At 46.1% G+C, this 20,247-nt stretch overlaps 1 protein-coding gene across 2 annotated transcripts in view; it reads right to left on the reverse strand.

Annotated features, from left to right (window-relative positions):
* Nucleotides 1-16,035, reverse strand: part of si:ch211-236l14.4 (SITS-binding protein) — an 86,795-nt gene extending 70,760 nt beyond the window's left edge. Inside the window, exon 1 of one of the 2 annotated variants that reach the window (XM_043706293.1) lies at nucleotides 15,371-16,035. In XM_043706293.1, the coding sequence (XP_043562228.1) occupies nucleotides 15,371-15,835 (465 nt within the window). In that variant the 5' untranslated portion in view covers nucleotides 15,836-16,035. The remainder of the gene's footprint in view (nucleotides 1-15,370) is intronic. The other variant, XM_043706292.1, reaches the window with a different exon arrangement.
* Between the last annotated feature and the right edge of the window lie 4,212 nt (nucleotides 16,036-20,247).

A 20,247-nucleotide genomic window follows, 5' to 3' on the forward strand; every position in this document is an offset into this window, starting at 1 on the left:
CACTTTTACTCACAAAAAGCCATCACCTTACCTTCAAAAGACGGTTGAGGTTACAACTGAAGCAATGCAATCTCATACTTTAATTAATCAATTACCACCTATTTTATTGAAGCTCAGTTTTCAATCCCAAAACAGAATTTATCAATTTACGTTACAAACGCTATAATCCCATTCACAATATTTTTCCTGTTTCTAGCTCCTGAACTGACAGCCTGTAGCTAGATTCTGGATTAGTGGTGCTGGAAGAGCACAGCAGTTCAGGCAGTATCCGAGGAGCAGTAAAATCGACGTTTTGGGCAAAAGCCCTTCATCAGGAATAAAGGCAGAGGGCCTGAAGCGTGGAGAGATAAGCTAGAGGAGGGTGGGGGTGGGGAGAAAGTAGCATAGAGTACAATAGATGAGTGGGGGAGGGGATGAAGGTGATAGGTCGGGTGCGGGGAGGAGGGTGGAGTGGATAGGTGGAAAAGAAGATAGGGAGGTAGGACAAGTCATGGGGACAGCGCTGAGCTGGAAGTTTGGAACTAGGGTGAGGTGGGAGAAGGGGAAATTAGGAAACTGTGGAAGTCCACATTGATGCCCTGGGGTTGAAGTGTTCTGAGGCGGAAGATGAGGCGTTCTTCCTCCAGGCGTCTGGTGGTGAGGGAGCGGTGGTGAAGGAGTCCCAGGATCTCCATGTCCTCGGCAAAGTGGGAGGGGGTGTTGAAATGTTGGGCCACGGGGCGGTGTGGTTGATTGGTGCGGGTGTCCCGGAGATGTTCCCTAAAGCTCTCTACTATGAGGCGTCCAGTCTCCCCAATATAGAGGAGACCGCATCGGGAGCAACCAATACAATAAATGATATTAGTGGATTGGCAGGTAAAACGTTGATGGATGTGGAAGGCTCCTTTCGGGCCTTGGATGAAGGTGAGGGAGGTGGTGTGGGCGCAGGTTTTGCAGTTCCTGCGGTGGCAGGGAAGGTGCCAGGATGGGAGGGTGGGTTGTAGGGGGGCGTGGACCTGACCAGGTAGTCACGGAGAGAACAGTCTTTGCGGAAGGCGCAAAGGGGTGGGGACGGAAATATATCCCTGGTGGTGGGGTCTTTTTGGAGGTGGCGGAAATGTCAGCGGATGATTTGGTTTATGCGAAGGTTGGTAGGGTGGAAGGTGAGCACCAGGGGCGTTCTGTTCTTGTTATGGTTGGAGGGGTGGGGTCTGAGGGCGGAGGTGCGGGATGTGGTTGAGATACTTTGGAGGGCATCTTTAACCACTTGGGAAGGGAAATTGCAGTCTCTAAAGAAGGAGGCCATCTGGTGTGTTCTGTGGTGGAACTGGTCCTCCTGGGAGCAGATATGGCGGAAGCGGAGGAATTGGGAATACGGAATGACATTTTTGCAAGAGGTAGGGTGGGAAGAGGTGTAATCCAGGTAGCTGTGGGAGTCGGTGGGTTTGTAAAAAACGTCAGTGTCAAGTCAGTCGTCATTAATGGAGATGGAGAGGTTTGCCTGTCATTTTCTGGTTGGTAAGCTGAACTAATGAAGTGCCACAGCAGTCAGTGCTGGGTCCTCAAGTATTTACAATCTATTTCAGTGACTTGGGTAAAGGAATTGAATGTATGATAGTTTCCAACTTATCCTTGTGACATTAGAAAATCAGCTAAGTTGCAAAAGGACAAAAGAAGTTAGCAAAGGTAGGTTAAGTGACTGGGCAAGATGGAATTTAATGTGGGAAAATGTGAACTTGTCCAATTTGGTAAGAAGAATAGCAAAACTGCACACCCTCTGAGTGAAGAGAGATAATAGAATTCTATATTAAAGAAGGGTCTGGATGTCCTGGTACATGAAACACAAGAAATTAGATTACAGGTACAGCAAGTGATTAGGAAGGCAAAAGAAATGTTGGGCTTTAGTGAAAAGGAGACCAAGTACAAATGTTGTGTTGCTGCACAGGCTTGGTGAGACCACATCTGAAATACATCATCATGTTTTGGTATCGTCACCAAAGAAAAGATATACCCTGTAATTGCAACTCAAGGCAGTAGAGTGATTCAACCTCTTCCTGAAGTGAGTGGGTTATCTTATGAAGAAAGGCTGGACATGTTGGGCCTGAATCCGCTTGTGTCTAGAAGAATGCGAGGTGATCTTAGTGAAACAAAGGAACTTTGACAGGATGGATTTTGAGAGAATGTTACTTCTTTGGGGAAATCTAAAACATATTAAAAATAAGAGGTTCACTAATTTAAAAATGAGGTAGGAATTACTTTTATGTCAAATGCTGTTAGTCTGTGGAATTCTCTTCACCATAGAGGAGGCTGGATTGTTGAACTCTATGTAGAGTTAGACAATCCTTAATTGACAAGGGATTCAAGGATTATTTTGGGGACAATGACAGAAAGGTACAGTTAAGACATATCCAGAACAGCCAAGATGTTACTGAAAGTAGAGCAGGCTGAAGGGGTGAATTGGCCTAATCCTTACTTTGTATTCCTGTGTTCTTATATGAATGAGAAAAGAAAAATAAATCCATGTGCCACCTCTTCCTGCTATCCAGAGTGCGAGACAGTGAGCATGGGGGGAAGGATTATGTCACTGAAGCACCTGGTTTTGTTCTATATTCTGTCAAATTCTATCCTGTCATTGTGGAGGCCAAGCAATCACACAAAAGTCCCACCTTTTTACCATCACAGTCACAGAACAGTGGGAGTATCCCTGTCTCTGAGTCACAAGTCTGATGGGCCAAGTCCTGAGCTAGACCTTAAGCACAATACTCCCGGTTGCCAGTCTAGTATTACATTAAATGAGACCATAAAACTTTTACCCTTTCAGGCGAATGCAAATGATTTATTGCCATTTTTTGAAAGAGAAAAGCAGGGAATCTATACCTGGCCAATGTTCATGAATGACAGAAAAAGCAAGGATACCTGCCCATGATCGTACTGCATTCATGGGAGCTCAACTGTCTGTCTAGCTTCCTATATTACAAGTGGTTAAAACTGCAAAAGTACCTGATTGCCAACAAAGCACTTTATGCCATGCCACGGCATTGAATAAAGACTAATTTTTTTTTACTGTCAATTACCACTTCAGTTTAGTGGATTCCAGGCCTGTGGATTAGCAGATCAAAAACCATTCCGCATGACTTACCTCTGCTTAGCTTTCCTGACTTCCCCTACAATAACATCGCTTCACATGATAATACTTCATTGCATAGCAAGCCAAAGGAAGTTTGCACACCCAAACTGGGGCAGCACGGTGGCTCAGCGGTTAGCAATGCTGCCTTATAGAGCCAGGGACCCGGGTTCAATTCTTGCCTCGGGCAACTGTCTGTGCGGAGTTTGCACATTCTCCCTATGTCTGTGTGGGTTTCCTCCCACAATCCAAAGATGTGCAGGTTAGGTGAATTGGCCATGCTAAATTGCCCATAGTGTTCGGTGCAGGGGTAAATGTAAGGGAATGGGTCTGGGTGGGTTGCTCTTCGGAGGGTCGGTGTGGATCTGTTTCCACGCTGTAGGGAACTTAATCCAAAAAAATTTTCATCTAACTCATTGACTAATCATTTAGGTTTCCTGTTACATATACTTAAAAGGTATTAGTTACCAAGGAGATGATCCTTGCTACGCTCTCACAGAGTTCACAGTGAGTGACAGCCATAACAGTTTTTCCACACTCCTGAGTTGTCATAATGGTGATGTCGGTGTCATCAAACTAGGAGGTGGGGCTGATTAATTATGCATGATGTAAAGCTCAGACACTGAGCCTTGATCCTTTCTGTCTGAGCCTCATATTAATATTCTCTGTTTGCTGGAACTCTCAAAGCCAGATACAATCTGCTAAATTCTTGTAGGGATTACAGTTGGTCTTTGAATGGCTCATTAATCCAATTCTACTGCTGGTTCCCTCACATCAGATGCCAGCTCTGGCCTATGAATGCTTACACATATATAGACAGGGCTTTTCAGGTTTACAAAATCATTCTCTGATACATAATAGCCAATTTAAACATTCAAAGATGTAATTTTGAAATCCTGTTATCAATTATAACATCTGAAATAGCCCAGAACATATCAACGCTGTCACTTATGCTTTTTGAGCAACAAGGCAGCTGATTTCCACACTAAGACCTGAACAGTTAGGAAATAAATGACCAAGTACTACAATTGGTGGAGGCAGGAAGATTAGTTAGGCAATTCCAGAACACAGTGCAGATAATTCATTCACACAGGACCTGTCACAAAATCATTCAGACCTCATTCTCACCTTATCATGCAATCTGCATCTCATGACCTTTTTTTTTGCTACAGTGGACATTAAATACTCAATAAAGGTGGTTGAGGTCTATGGAATAATCAAACTGTAGTAGTATCTAAATCATCATCCCTTTAATTTACAATAAAAGCTTGCATTTTTCAGTTGAAAAATAATCATTATTATTAACTTTAATTGCTGTTGACAAGGGTATCAGGAAAAATTAACACTTGACCGCTGTTGTATCATTGAATCCTAAAATCATTACAGCAGAAGTGGAGACCCAATCGACTCACAGGGCTGACTGTCCCAAGGAGCAATTCATACACTGACACTGCCCAACCCTCTCTCAATATCCCTGCATCTTACTTCTCTTTCAATATTTTGGAAACACAAACATTTACAGCACAGAAGGTGGCAACTCTGCCCAGTGAGTCTGCACTTATCGAGAAACAAACTATCCAGCCTAATCCCATGAACGAGCACTTGGTCCCATATCATTGGATGATATGGGACTTCAGGTGCATATCCAGACACAATTGAAATGATCTGAGGGTTTCTGCCTCATCTACCCTTTCAGGCAGTCAGTTTGAGAACCAAACCATCCTTTGGTAGATATCATATTTCCTCAACTTCCCTCTAGCCCTACCATCAATCACTCTAAATTCACGCCCGCCTACCCCAAATATGTGCTGCCCATCCATTCCATCCAAGACTCTCACTATTTTATGTACACCTCAATTAAAGTTGCTCAGCCTCCTCTATTCAAAAGAAACCACCTCAGCCTAGCCAATCTTTCTTCAGACCTACATTATTCCAGCTCTGTACACTATCCGGTGTGATTGTTGAGGTGCCTAGAACGGCAAACATTAAGGGTATGAATGAAAGAGACGACAGGTGAGTGGGCTTTTAGGAACCTTAGCTACAAGTGGAAAAGCATGGGTTGCCCGACAGTGATTAAGGGGCCATTTGAGGTATATGGGTGACATGGCATGAATGGGACATGGGATGTGTGTGGATGATGATGCAATGGGAAGGTGAGAGCTGGAGGATCTAATATTCACCAACTAAATCAAATCTCGATGAACTCGGTCAGGCCTTGTAGCTAACCCACCTGGCTCCATCCTTCACCCACCACCAGAAACAAAGTTCAACTTATTTGTTGCACTTTTTCCAGAGGCAGGTGCAGCAAGCCAAGAAATCTCTTAATGTTGGTATGCTGCCTTGAGAGTGAGAAATGTGGGCAGCGTGTGTAACTGTTGGCGGATACAACACAGCTGTGCATTTAATAGTCACGATACATTGTGCACATGACACTCTGTACACACAGCACAGTAGGCACACTAGACATCTCACACACATGACAGAACACATATAGTAGACAGCCCATGCACATGACATGGCACGCACACTAGACCATCAAAATCTGAAATGTGAGGAAGAAAACTTTCAGCCAGAGGGTGATAGGAATGTGGAACTCACTGCCTGTAAGTGTGGTGGAGACAGAAACCTTCACAATATTCAAGAAGTATTTACATGCATTTGCGGTGCCATGGCATACAAGAAATGGGCTAAATGCTGGAAAATAGGATTAGAATAGTTAGGTGGTTGTTTTTGACCAGCATGGACACGATGGATATTTTTCTGTGCGGAGAATCTCTTTGACTTTGAGACATTATATCCCATCTACCAACTGAATACTACATACAATACAAAACCTTTACAAGGGGAAGGTAATGGCGAAAGTGAGGACTGCAGATGCTGGAGATCAGAGTCTAGATTAGAGTGGTGCTGGAAAAGCACAACAGGTCAGGCAGCATCCGAGGAACAGGAAAATCGACGTTTCGGACAAAACCCTTCATTAGGAATGAGGCAGGGAGCCGTTGGGGGTGGAGAGATAAATGGGAGGAGGGTGGGGCTGGGGAGAAGGTAGCCAAGAGTACAATAGTGGATGGAGGTATGGATGAAGGTAATAGGTCAGAGAGGAGGGTGGAGTGGATAGGTGGGAAGGAAGATTGGCAGGTAGGACAGGTCATGAGGATGGTGCTGAGCTGGCAGATTGGAACTGGGGAAGGTTGGGGGGGGTGGGGGGAGGGGAGGGGAAATTAGGAAACTGGTGAAGTCCACATTGATCTCCTGTGGTTGAAGTGTTTCGAGGCGTAAGATGAGGCGTTCTTCCTCCAGGCGTTGGGTGGTGAGGGAGTGGCGATGGAGGAGGCCCAGGACCTGCACGTCCTCGGCAGAGTGGGTGGGGGAGTTGAAATGTCCAGCCAAGGGACGGTGGGGTTGATTGGTGCAAGTGTCCTAGAGATGTTCCTAAAGCGCTCTGTGAGAAGGCGCCCAGTCTCCCCAATGTACAGAAGACCACATCGGGAGCAACGGATACAATAAATGATATTGGTGGATGTGCAGGTAAAACTTTGATGGATGTGGAAGGCTCCTTTGGGGCCTTGGATGGAGGTGAGGGGGTAGGTGTGGGCGCAGGTTTTGCAATTCCTGCGGTGGCAAGGGAAGGTGCCAGGACGGGAGTGTGGGTTGTTGGGGGCGTGGACCTGACCAGGTAGTCACAGAGAGAACAGACTTTGTGGAAAGGGGTTGGGAGGGAAATATATCCAAAGTTTGCGAGAAGATTTGCAGTTCGGGGGCTCATTGTTGTGGTTCTGTTCGCCGAGCTGGGAATTTGAGTTGTAGACATTTCGTCCCCAGTCTAGCTTCAGTGCTTGGGAGCGTCCTGTGAAGCGCTTCTGTTATGTTTCCTCCGGCATTTATAGTGGTTTATCTCTGCCGCTTCCGGTTGTCAGTTCCAGCTGTCCGTTGCAGCGGTCGGTATATTGGGTCCAGGTCGAGGTGCTTATTGATTCAATCTGTGGATGAGTGCCATGCCCCTATGAATTCCCTGGCTGTTCTCTGTTTGGCTTGTCCTATAATAGTAGTGTTGTCCCAGTCGAACTCATGTTGCTTGTCATCTGCGTGCGTGGCTACTAAGGATAGCTGGTCGTGTCATTTCGTGGCTTCACAGGAGGCTCCCAAGCACTGAGGATGTCACCTAGACAGGGGACAAAACTTCTGCAACACAAATTCTCAGCTCGGCGAACAGAACCACAACAGGGAAATATATCCCTGGTAATGGGGTCCGTTTGGAGGTAGCAGAAATGTCGGCAGGTGATGTGATTTATGCGGAGGTTGGTAGGATGGAAGGTGAGGACCAGAGGGGTTCCATCCTTGTTATGGATCAAGGTGAGGGCAGAGGTGCGAGACGTGGATGAGATGATTTGGAGGGCATCTTTAACCATGTGGGAGGGGAAATTATGGTCTTTAAAGAAGGAGGCCATCTGGTGTGCTCTGTGGTAGAACTGGTCTTCCTGGGAGCAGATACGGCAGAGGCGGAGGAATTGGGAATATGGAATAGCATTTTTGCAGGAGGTAGGGTGCGAAGAGGTGTAATCTAGGTAGCTGTGGGAGTTGGTGGGTTTGTAAAAAATGTCAGCGTTATGTCGGTCATCATTGATGGAGATGGAGAGGTCCAGGAAGGGGAGGAAGGTGTCAGAGATGGTCCAGGTGAATTTAAGGTCAGGTTGGAATACGTTGGTGAAGTTGATGAATTGCTCCTCCTCCTCGCGAGAGCACGAGGTTGCGCCGATGCAGTCATCAATGTAACAGAGGAAGAGGTGGGGAGTGGTGCCGATGTAACTACGGAAGATGGACAAAGAGTTAGGCATAGCTGGGGCCCATGCAGGTGCCCATGGCTACCTTGTTCGTCTGGAGGAAGTGGGAGGATTCGAAGGAGAAATTGTTACGGGTGAGGACCAGTTCAGCCAAATGAATGAGAGTCAGTGGAAGGGTACTGTTGGGGACGTCGGGAGAGGAAGAAACGGAGGACTTGGAGGCCCTGGTCATGGCAGATGGAGGTGTAGAGGGATTGAATGTCCATGGTGAAGATGAGGCGTTGGGTGCCGAGGAAATGGAAGTCTTGGAGGAGGTGGAGGGCATGGGTGGTGTCCCGAACCTATGTGGGGAGTTCCTGGAGTAGGGGGGATAGAACAGTACTGAGATGGGTAGAGATGAGTTTAGTGGGGCAGGAGCAGGATGAGACAATGGGTCAGTCAGGATGGTCAGGCTTATGGATCTTGGGAAGGAGGTAGAATAGGGCGGTGCGGGGTTCCCAGACTATGAGTTTGGAAGCTATGGATGGGAGATCTCCTGAGGTGATGAGGTTGTGTATGGTCTGGGAGATGATGGTTTGGTGATGGGGGGCTGGGGTCATGGTCGAGGGGGCGATAGGAGGAGGTGTCTTCGAGTTGGCACCTGGCTTCAGCGGTGTAGAGGTCAGTGCGCCAAACTACCACTGTACCCCCTTTATCTGCTGGTTTGATGGTGAGGTTGGGATTGGAGCGAGGGAGTGGAGGGCTGCACGTTGTGAGAGTGAGAGCTGATAATTATTGGTACCTGATTAATCCAGAGACCCAGGTTATGCTCTGGGGACTGGGGTTCAAATCCCTCCACAGCAGATAGGGGAATTTGAATTCAACAACAAAAATCTGGAATTAAGAGCCAGCATGGCATCATGAAAGCGAAATCATGTCTGAAAGAGAAACCCCAACCAGAGTGATAGAGGGAAACAGTAGATGAGTTTTATTTAGACTTCCAGACAATGTTTCACAAAGTACCTCACAAAAGCTTAAGACATAAGATACGAGCCTATGGTGTCAGAAGTAGCATATTGGCATGGATAGAGAATTGGCTAATGGGCAGGAAACACTAGGATGATCCCTGGTACAGAAGAATTGTCTTATGAGCAAAGCCTAAACAGTTTGGGATTCTACTCACTGGAGTTTAGAAGAATGGGAGGTGATCTCATTGAAACATAATAAAATTCTTAAGGAGCTTGCCAAGTTAAATACTAAGAGAATGTTTCCCCTCATGAGAGAGTCTCGTACTAAAGGGCAGAATCTCAGAATAAAGAGGTGCCAATTTAAGATTGAGATGAGGAGGAATTTCTTCTCTCAGAGGATTGAGCAAGTTTAGAATACCCTGCCTGTGGGGGCAGAGTCCTTGTGTATAGTTAAGACTGAGATGAATAGATTATTGATCAGTAGAGGAATCAAGTTTTATGGGGAAAACACAGGACATGAGGAATTTTGGATCAGCCATGATCCCACTGAATGGTGCAGCAGGCTTGAGGGGCAGACCAGTCTATTCCTGTTTTTATTTCTTATGGTCTTATGGTCTAAAACACGAATGATGTCAGAAAATCCCATCTAGTGGACCAAGGTCCTTCAAGGAAGGAAATCTGCCATTCATAGCTGGTCTAGCCAGGAAACAACAATGGCAGAAACAGCCCTGTCAACTCTGCAAAGTCATCCTTACTAACATCTGGGGCTAGTGCCAAAGTTGGGAAAGCTGGCTCACACACTTGTCAAGCAACATCCTGACATAGTTGTACTCATGGAATCATACCTTACAGACAACGTCCCAGACATCATCATCACCGCTCATGGATATATCCTGACTGATTGGCAGGAGAGGTGATATACACTATTACAAAGTCAGGGGCACATTACCTTGGGAGTCCTCAACATGACTCCAAACCCCATGAAGTCTCATGGCTTCAGGTTGAACATGGCTAAGGAAACCTCCTGCTGATTACCACATACCTAGCAGGGATGTCATCTTGGATTTGCTACTAAGTAATGAGCCAGGCCAGGTGTCAGATCGCTCAGCAGGGGAGCATTTTGGCAACAGTGACCACAACTGTCTCACCTTTATCACAGCCATGGAGAGGGATAGGAATAGACAGTATGGGAAAGTAATTTGTGGAGGGGAAATTATACTGCAAGTAGACAGGAGCTGGGGAGTATAAATTGGGATCAATTGTTCTACAGGAAGTGCACAACAGAAATGTGGAGGCTGTTTAAGGAGCACTTGTTAGGAGTGTTGGATAACTTTGTCCCACTGAGAGAGGCAAGGAATGCTAAGGTGAAGGAGCTTTGGATGACAAGAGAAGAGGAGCTTCTCATCAAGAGGAAGAAGGAAGCAAGGTTCTGGCACAGCTTTAGAGGATTACAGAGTAGCTAGGAAAGAACTCAAAAATGGACTAAGGAGCGGGAAGGATTAAGGAAAACCCAAAGGCATTCTACACTTAAGTGATGAATAAGAGAATGATCAGAGAGAGGGTAGGGCCGATCAGGGATAGCGGAGGGAAATTGTGCCTGGAGTCTGAAGATATGGGGGAGGGCCAAAATTAATTTTTTGCTTTAGTATTCACTAGAGGGACCTTGTTGAGAGTGAGAACATCGTAAACCAGGCTAATAGGCTTGAACAGATTGATATTAAGCAAGTGGATGTGCTGGAAATTTTGGGAAGCATCAATATAGATAATTCCCCAGGGCCGGACCAGATAAATCCAGATCCAGATAAAGTGATTTATCTCTCCACTCTGGAGGCTTCCTGCCTTTATCCTGATGAAGGGCTTTTGCCCGAAACATCGATTTTCCTGCTCCTCGGATACTGCCTGACCTGCTGTGCTTTTCCAGCATCACTCTGATCTAAACTCTGGTTTCCAGCATTTGCAATCCTCACTTTTGCCCAGATAAATCCAAGGTTACTATGGGAAGCGAGGAATGAGATTGGTGTGCCTCTAGCGATGATCTTGGCATCCTCACACTCCATGGAAGTAGTACCAGATGATTGGAGGGAGGCGAATGCTGTTCCTCTGTTCAAGATAGGGAATAGTGAAATCCCTTAGATCTGCAGACCTGTCAGTCTTACATCTATGGTAAACAAGGTACTGGAATGGATTCTGAGAGATGGGATTCATGACTATTTGGAAAAGTATAGTTTGATTAAAGGTAGTCTGCATGGCTTTGTGAGGGGCAGATCATGCCTCACAAGCCTTATTGAGTTCTTTGAGGACATGACAAGACAAGTTGACAAATGTCGAGCAGTGGATGTGGTGTATATGGATTTCAGTAAGGAATTGATAAGGTTCCCCACAGTAGGCACATTCAGAAAGTTAGGAGGGAAATTTAGCTGTCTGGATACAGTTTTGGCTGACCGAAAGTAGATAGTGAGTGGTCGTGATGAAAAGGATTCCACCTGGAGGTCGGTGACCAGTGATGTCCACAGGGATCTGTTCTTGGGCCTCTGCTCCTTTTAGTTTTAAAAAATGACTTGGATGAAGAAGGGTGAGTGAGAAAGTTTACCAATGATTTACAATCCAGCTGAGTACACGAAAAGATCAGCCATGATCTTATTGAATAGTGGATCAGGCTTGAAGGGCCAGATGGTCTACTCCTACTCCTAATTCTTATGTTCTTATGTTAAAGGTCAGTGGAGCTGTAGATAGCGTTGAGGGCTTTTGCAGGCTACAACAAGACATGGAAAAAATGCAGAGCTGGGTTGAGAAGTGGCAGATGGAGCTCAACCTGGATAAATGCAAAGTGATTCATTTTGGAAGGTCAAATTTGAATGCTGAATACAGGGGTTAAAGCCAGGATTCTTGGCAGTGTGGAGGAACAGCAGAATCTTGGGGTCCACACACATAGATCTCTGAAAGTTGCCACCCAAGTTGATGGGGGTGTTAAGGCGGTGAATGATGTTTTGGCTTTCATTAATAGGGGGATTGAGTATAAGAACCGCGAGGTATTGCTGCAGCTCTCTAAAATCTTGGTTAGACCACACTTGGAATATTGTGTCCAGCTCTGGCTGCCTCATTGTAGGAAGGATGTAGCTGCTTTAGAGAGGGTGCAGAGAAGATTTACCAGAATGCTGCCTGGACTGGAGGGCTTCACTTTTGAAGAGAGGTTGTGAGAGTTAGAACTTTTCACACTGGAGAGAAGGAGGAAGAGAGGTGACTTGATAGAGGTGTACAAGGTAACGAGAGGCATAGATAGTGTAGGTAGCCAGAGACTTTTCTGCCAGAGGGCAGAAATGGCTGTCATGAGGGGTCAGAATTTTAAGGTGATTGGGGGAAGGTATAGGAGAGATGTCAGAGATAGGTTCTTTATGCAGAGAGTGGGTGCATGGAATGCATTGCCACTGGTGGGAGTAGAGTCAGAGACATTGGGGACATTTAAGCAACTGCTGGACAAGTACATGGATAGCAGTAAATTGAGGAGTGTGTAGGTTAGGGTGATCTTAGATTAAGATAAATGTTCGGCACAACATTGTGCGCTGAAGGCCTGTAATATGCTGTACTGTTCTATGTTCTATACATTTCTTCCTTGGATGATGAATCAGAACTAACCACCACCCTTTAACAATCAATGGAGGTACCATTACGAATCGGCCACTATCAACCACCTGGAGGTTACCATCAGTCAGATACTTAACTGGACTCGCCATATAAATATAGTGGCTACAAGAGCAAGTCAGAGGCTAGGAATACTGTTTCAAGCAACTCACCTCCTGACTCCCCAAAGCCTGTTCACCATCCACAAGACAAATCAGGAACATGATGGAACACTGCCCATTTTCCTGTATGGTTGCAACTCCAATGTTACTCAAGAAACTCAACACCACCCAGGTCAAAGCAATCCACTTGGCTGACACCCATTCCCTCCCCCACCAATATTCGGTAGCAGCAATGTGTTCTATCTACAGGATGCACTGTAGAAGGCTCCATAGACAGCACCTTCCAAACCCAGAGTCACCTCCATCTTGAAGGAGGAGGGCAGCAGATACAGAGGAACACCACCACCTGCAGGTTCCCCTCCAAGCCACTCACCATCATGATTTAGACATATATCGCCTTGAAAATGTATGTTGCTGGGACGAAATTCAGGAATTCCTTCCCTGATGGCATTGCTGGTCTAACTACAGCACGTCGACTGCAGCAGTTCAAGACAGCAGCTCATCACCACTTTCTCCAGGAAAACATAATAAACATTGGCCCGGTCAGCGACATCGATACCCTACGAGTGAATAAAAAGTATTAAAACTCCTCCGTGTTGAACAACACTTGGAGGAAGCACTGAGGGTGGCTGGGGCACAAAATGTACTCTGGGTGAGGAATTTCAATATCCACTACCATCAATGACCATGCAGTAGCCGCTGTATTGAGGAAGTTGTTCGAGTCCTAAAGATATTGCTGCTGGACAGGGTATGTGGCAAGTGACGAGGGAAAAACATACTTGAACTCTTCCTCACCAATCTGCTAGCTGCAGATACATTTGTTCATGACAGTATCAGTAAGAGTGACCACTGCACTTGTAGAGGTGAAGTCCTGTCTTCACATTACGAAAATCCTCCAGTCTTACAAACTAAGATATCCCTCCACGTCTCATCAACAGCCTAGGCCAAGAGTTCTCAAATTCTCTCTCCAAATCCTCAGCACCTCGCTACTTTCCTCCTTTAAGATACTTCTTAAAACTTAAATGATTGACTAGAAGCTTGGTTATCTTCCCTAACATTTCCTTACATGACTTAGTACCAAATTCTCTCTGATCATTGGTCCTTGGAAGCACCTTAGATTTTTTTCCTATAATAAAGACACTTTATCAATTGCTGCATCACCTCATACTACTTCACACTGAAGTTCATCTGCCATGTATCCAGCTATTCCTGGAGCCCATGTCCTCGCTGTAACCTACAACACGTAGAATGCAACCATAATATTAACACAATGCAGCCAATATATGGAAGATTCATGTAAAACAGCCTGCTTGCATCAGACACTGTGTAACATAGCACTAGTGTTATATATAACAGTGAAAGTACACAAGATAACATGTTTGTAGCCCATCATATGGTGTCTCCTGTAATACTGCATCCTATCTATTCTCCTGTAGGAGTTTGTGCACTCCACTACAGCCACTCTTAATATTTAATTGGCTCGGTTAATGTTCAAATCAGTCAATGTCCATAAGCAGCAAGACTTGGATAGTACCCAGGCTTGGGCTAACAAGTGGCAAGTACATTTACACCACACAAGTGCCAGGCAATGACCAATTCCAATAAGAGACAATCAAACCACTGTCCCTTGACATTCAGTGGCATTACAAATGCCAAATCACTCACATCATGGGGTTGTATGATTATTTGTAACATCTTGGGGTTACCATTGACCAGAACTGAACTTGATCTGCCATGTAAATACAATGGCTACAGGAGCAGATCAGAGGCTAGGAACACTGCAGCAACTAAGTTATCTCCTGATTCCCCAAAGCCTGTCAATCATATGCAAGGCACAAAGAATATTCCCCATTTACCTGGATGAATGTAGCTCCAACAACCGTCAAGAAGCTTTACATCAAGGACAAAGCAGACTGCTTGATAAGCACAACTCCACAAGATGCCAAAACCTCTCAGGATCTTGAATGTTTCAAAAGTCACCTCTCACTTTCTAAACTCCAGTACAACAAACCAAGCCTGTCAAACCTTTTCTCATAAGACAAGCTCTTCATTCCAGAGATGTGTTTGGTAAATCTTCTCCAATGCATTACATTCTTTCTTAAATAAGGAGGCCAATACTGTCACAGTGCTCCAGATGCAATCTTACCAGTGTCTTGTATAATTGAAGCATAACCTTCCCACTTTTATATTCAATTCTCCAAAAAATAAATTACAACATCCTACTGGATTTCCTTTGAAATTCATGGACTACAGTTCCCAAACCCCCCGCCTCACATATCTGAAACCTCTGCACACACCATTTAGATAACATGCTCTTTGTTTTTTATTCTCTGCCAAAATGGACAACTTCACATTTCCCTCCATTAGACCCTGTTTGCCAGATCCCACCTCACCTTTTTGTAGCTTTGCTACTTATTTCTGTACCATACGTTCATTTGTCAACCAAAGGGTTAGGATGAGAATGGTGCTGGAAAAGCACAGCAGGTCAGGCAGCATCCTGATTTTCCTGCTCCTCAGATGTTTCCTGACCTGCTGTGCTTTTCCAGCACCACTCTAATCTCGACTCTGATTTCCAGCGTCTGCAGTCTTCACTTTTGCCTAACCATAAGGTTAGGGTCATTGAAGCCACTGCTATCAAGTGTGAACAGTTGAGGTCTCAGCACCGATCCCTGGTGTCACACACAACTCCATGTATTACTTGGTGCTAACAATGGATCGAATCGTACCTGCCGTTTGTTGTTAATGACAGACACTGAACTGCTGACCAAGTCGCAGCTTGCCTGGGAGTAGTAGATTTACCTTGAGAGCCACTTGGCAGTGTCTGGGGGTCCACTCCACTCGGTAACATTCGGCCAGGCTTTGGTTGATGGGTTCCAGCAGGATCTGTAGCTCACTCACGCCATCCCAGCTGGAGCACAGGAGGCTCTGGTTGTACCAGCAGCGGTTGGTAAGGAGCGTGTGTCCGGAAAGGGGGAGGTGCCGAGGCTGGATGAGGGCGAAAGACTGCTCCCCGAACACGGATCGAAGTGCCAGCACTGACCTCTTGCTGTGCCACACCAACCCGCTGAGCTGGCCCTTGAGCAGCCAGGCAGGCTCCGGCCGTTCGGCCACTTGCCAGTACAGTACACCGATAGTCATGAGGAAGAGCAGGGCCACCCCCACACAGCCCAGAGCACCTTTCCACGGCTCACTCATCTCCCGGCTGCCCGCCTCCAGACTGCACTCTGCAGCTGGGCTGCCCGACTCATCGCGCCGCCGTGCCATCCCGGAGAGAGCAGCTCTGTCCCGGGACTGTGCCCCCGGTGTCCGGTGAGAGACAGCCCGGGACTGTGCCCCCGGTGTCCGGTGAGAGACAGCCCGGGACTGTGCCACCGGTGCCCGATGAGAGAGAGCTCGGGACCGAGTCCCGGTGCCCGGTGAGAGAGAGCTCGGGACCGAGCCACTGACTCCGCTATTGCAATGACTGCCGGACTCTAGCTCCGTCTCGCTGTCCCCACTCACTCACACAGCACATGACCCGAACTGGAGCCGGACCAAAACCAGAGACAGATCCGAATTAGAGATAGACCAGGACTGGAAAAAGTTCGTACACAGATCTAGACTGGAACCAGATCGGAGACGGGCCGGAACTGGAACCAAAACATACACAGACCTGGTCTGGAACAAGATTGGAGATAGACCCGGACCAGATTCAGGTCAGGTATACCGGGACTGGAAACAAGTCAAAGATTGACTGACTACGGGTATAAGAATAGAGATAGACCCAGACTGGAACGAGATGAGAGGAAGGTACAGAGTGGAACCAGATCAACAATACACCCAAACTGAAACTGCAGCAGTGATAGTCATGAACTGAATATAAACCAGGGACAAGATGTAGACTGGAACCAGATCAAGATAGATCTAGGCTGGATCTACTTCAGAGTTACACCTAGACTGGAATCAGATCAGAAGTGGATCGAAATCAGGAACAGACCGGACTGGAACCAGATCAGAAATAGAAGTACAGTGAACCTGGATCAGAGATAGACTCGGGAAAAGAACGGATCAGAGATGGACCCGGACTGGAACCAGAGCAAAGATCTTCCTGGATTGGAACTGTTCAAAATCAGATAAATGACCGGCATGGAACAAGGTCAGAGACAGCCCTGGCCAGGACCCAAACAAGATCAGAGGTGGACATCCAATGGAACTGGAGCCAGATCAAAACCAAAGACACATCCAGAGTGGAACAGGATCAAAATCGGAGGCGAACTCAGTGAGGAACCAGTTCAAAACGAGTGGTGGACTCAGACTGGGTCCAATCAATATGCACAGGGCTAAATGATTTGTCGCCCGACCGCCTCTATGAGTGATTGATAGTGGCCCGATAGTCATACAACGGCAAGAGGAGTGAGGGATCGCCACCAACATCAAACAAAAGAGAAGTTGGTACGTAGTGTTGGATTTCTTCTCCAGCTCATTGTTATGTTTTGAGCCTTTACCTTTGACAATCACAAATAATGACCCTCAGTTCCTCATGTCCCAATCAGTGTTTTCACTTGCACAGATATCCTGTGATAAAGTTATCAAGTAGCCAGAGTCAAAAAAATGTGGCGCTGGGAAAGCACAGCAGGTCAGGCAGCATCCGGGGAGCAGGAGAGTCGACGTTTCGGGCATAAGCCCTTCCGGATGATTCCCCTGTACCTCGGATACTGTCTGACCTGCTGTGTTTTTCCAGCGCCACATTTTTCGACTCTGATCTGCAGTCCTCACTTTCTCCTTATCATGATTCGGAGATGCCGGTGTTGGACTGAGGTGTACAACGTTAAAAAAAATCACACAACACCAGGTTATAGTCCAATGGGTTTAATTGGAAGCACAGTAGCTTTCGGAGCGCCGCTCCTTCATCAGGTGGTTGTACTTCTCCTTATCAAGTCGCCGGGTAACCTTGGTTAATTTGTACCTGGACCTCCTTATACCCAGTAGGTGGCAGCATAACACTACCGTCAACTTTCTCTTGACTGTCAAACAAATTTGCTGAACAGAGAAGGTTCTTCTATCACAGTGCTTTTCTAGATTAATTTAATTAACTTGTTCAGATTTGTTATTATACACACCTGCAACAAGAATCCTGGCCTCTCAAGTGAGAGTTAGTGACACTACCACTGCATGTCAAGAGCCTTTGCACAACGCTGTTATCTACTAATTATCAGATTTGGGATTTCAGTTTGTAAGATAATTTGGGTTACACTCTGAGTTGTTCAACCTTCTTCATCTTTATAAAGATATAAAGTGATTCTGCACATGTTTAGATAAACTGTACACCACAAGGTGGCTCAGTGGTTAGCACTGCAGCTTCACAGCTCCAGAGAACTGGGTTCGACTCATGCCTTGGGTGACTCTCTGTGTGGAGTTTGTGCATTATCCCCATGTCTACATGGGCTTCCTCCCACAGTCCAAAGGTGTGCAAGTTTGGTGGATTGGCCATGTTAAATTGCTCCTAGTGACCAGGGTGTGTAGGCTAGCTAGGTTAGCCATGGGGAATGCAGGGATGGTCTTTAGAGGGATTGATGTGGGCTGAAGGGCCTGTTTCCACACTGTTGGGATTCTATTGAGAATGTGTATAAGGTATGAGCAAGTGAGGAAAGAGTTAAGTTGAGGGACAAAGGCTCAGCTAACACGACTTTGACCAGTAAACAATGAGGTGCTGGAGGCAAGGTTAGTGTTTAGCGAGGTGAAGAACATCTATTGTTAAAAATCACACAACACCAGGTTATAGTCCAACAGGTTTAATTGGCACACTAGCTTTCGGAGCGACGCTCCTTCATCAGGTGATAGTGGAGGGCTCAATCCTAACACAGAATTTATAGCAAAAATTTACAGTGTGGATGTACACTGGGATTTCAATCCCAATTTTATAAATTTACACTGTAAATCTTTGCTATAAATTCTGTTAGAATTGAGCCCTCCACTATCACCTGATGAAGGAGCGTCGCTCCGAAAGCTAGTGTGTTCCCAAATAAACCTGTTGGACAATAATCTGGTGTTGTGATTTTTAACTTTGTACACCCCAGTCCAACACTGGCATCTCCAAATCATAACATCTATTGTGTAATGCTAGGTGGCTTAATCTTTACTATTGATACTTGCTGATTGTAATGTTCACCCAATCAATATAGATGTTGCCTTATTTGGATGCTGCTCCCTGTAAGGGATATATAATTCTTTAAGAATCTGCTGTTCAGGAGAAGACCACAAACTCATGTCTTTGTGTACATGGGCGATTGCGGTCTCTCCAGGGCTCGGAATAAAGATGAAGAAGGTAGAGCCATACTGTGTCTCTGAGTGTTTGCTTCGACTGGTACAGAAACAGGAGGACAATACAATAATGAAAGCACTGAAGAACAGGATGAATGTTTAATTTGCCTTACCTGTAGGGAGTTGTACTTTGTTTGACACAGATTGGGAAGGAGGAGGAGCTGAATCCAGGGGTGGAGCTTCAGACATGACATCATAACTCAAAAAGTGGTGTAGGATTGGCTGCTTTCGGACTAGCTTTAGAGACCAAGTGAGAGCAATACCCAGAAGGCATGGAATGTTCTTATTTTTGTGGTTCGTAGTTTGTTAGGAACAGAATGTTTGAGTAATTGGGTAAAAACAATGATTGCAGATGCTGGATACCAGAGTCTAGATTAGAGTGGTGCTGGAAAAGCACAGCAGTTCAGGCAGCATCCGAGGAGCAGTAAAATCGACGTTTTGGGCAAAAGCCCTTCATCAGGAAGACAGGCAGAGAGCCTGAAGGGTGGAGAGATAAGTGAGAGGAGGGTGGGGGTGGGGAGAAAGTAGCACTAGGACAGAGGAAATTACCTGGGATTTGCAGTGGGAGAGGAACTCCCTGAGATTCTTGTAGAGAGAGAAGGAGAACTTCTTCAAGGCAGGCATCCTTGCAAGAGGATTCACAGTAAGGTTTACAATGGCAGGAGAACTGGACCCCATGGAGTGCTCCTGCAGTGTATGGGAAATCAGACTTCCAGTGTCTATGGTGATCCTGTATGCAGGAAGTGTCTTCATCTGCAATTCCTGATTTGCCAAATGAGCTGCAGATGGACTCACTATGGAAATTCAGTGAAGCTGAGAATGTGGTGGATAGCAGGTTTAGCAAGCTGGTCACACCACCAGTAGTACACAAACTGAAAAATGTTGGGGTGACCACCAGAAGGGTTGGCAGGCAGTGGTCCCTTATGACCATTTCCCTCTCAAACAGTTATACCTTGTTGCATACTGTTTGAAGGAGGTGAGCCCCTCAGGCGGGAAGCAGCATGGCTTGATTAAATGTAGCCAACACGGCTTTGTGAGGGGCAGGTCGTGCCTCACAAACCTTATCAAGTTCTTTGAGGATGTGACTAGAAACGTTGATGCGGGTCGAGCTGTGGATGTGGTGTATATGGATTTCAGCAAGGCATTTGATAAGGTTCCCCACTGGTAGCCTCATTCAGAAGGTCAGGAGGAATGGGATACAGGGGAACTTAGCTGTCTGGATATAGAATTGGCTGGCCAACAGAAGACAGCGAGTTGTAGTAGAAGGAAAATATTCTGCCTGGAAGTCTGTGGTGAGTGGTGTTCCACAGGGCTCTGTCCTTGGGTCTCTACTGTTTGTAATTTTTATTAATGACTTGGATGAGGGGATTGAAGGA

This window comes from Chiloscyllium plagiosum, chromosome 16 (genome assembly GCF_004010195.1).
Source record: "Chiloscyllium plagiosum isolate BGI_BamShark_2017 chromosome 16, ASM401019v2, whole genome shotgun sequence".
NCBI lineage: Eukaryota > Metazoa > Chordata > Chondrichthyes > Orectolobiformes > Hemiscylliidae > Chiloscyllium > Chiloscyllium plagiosum.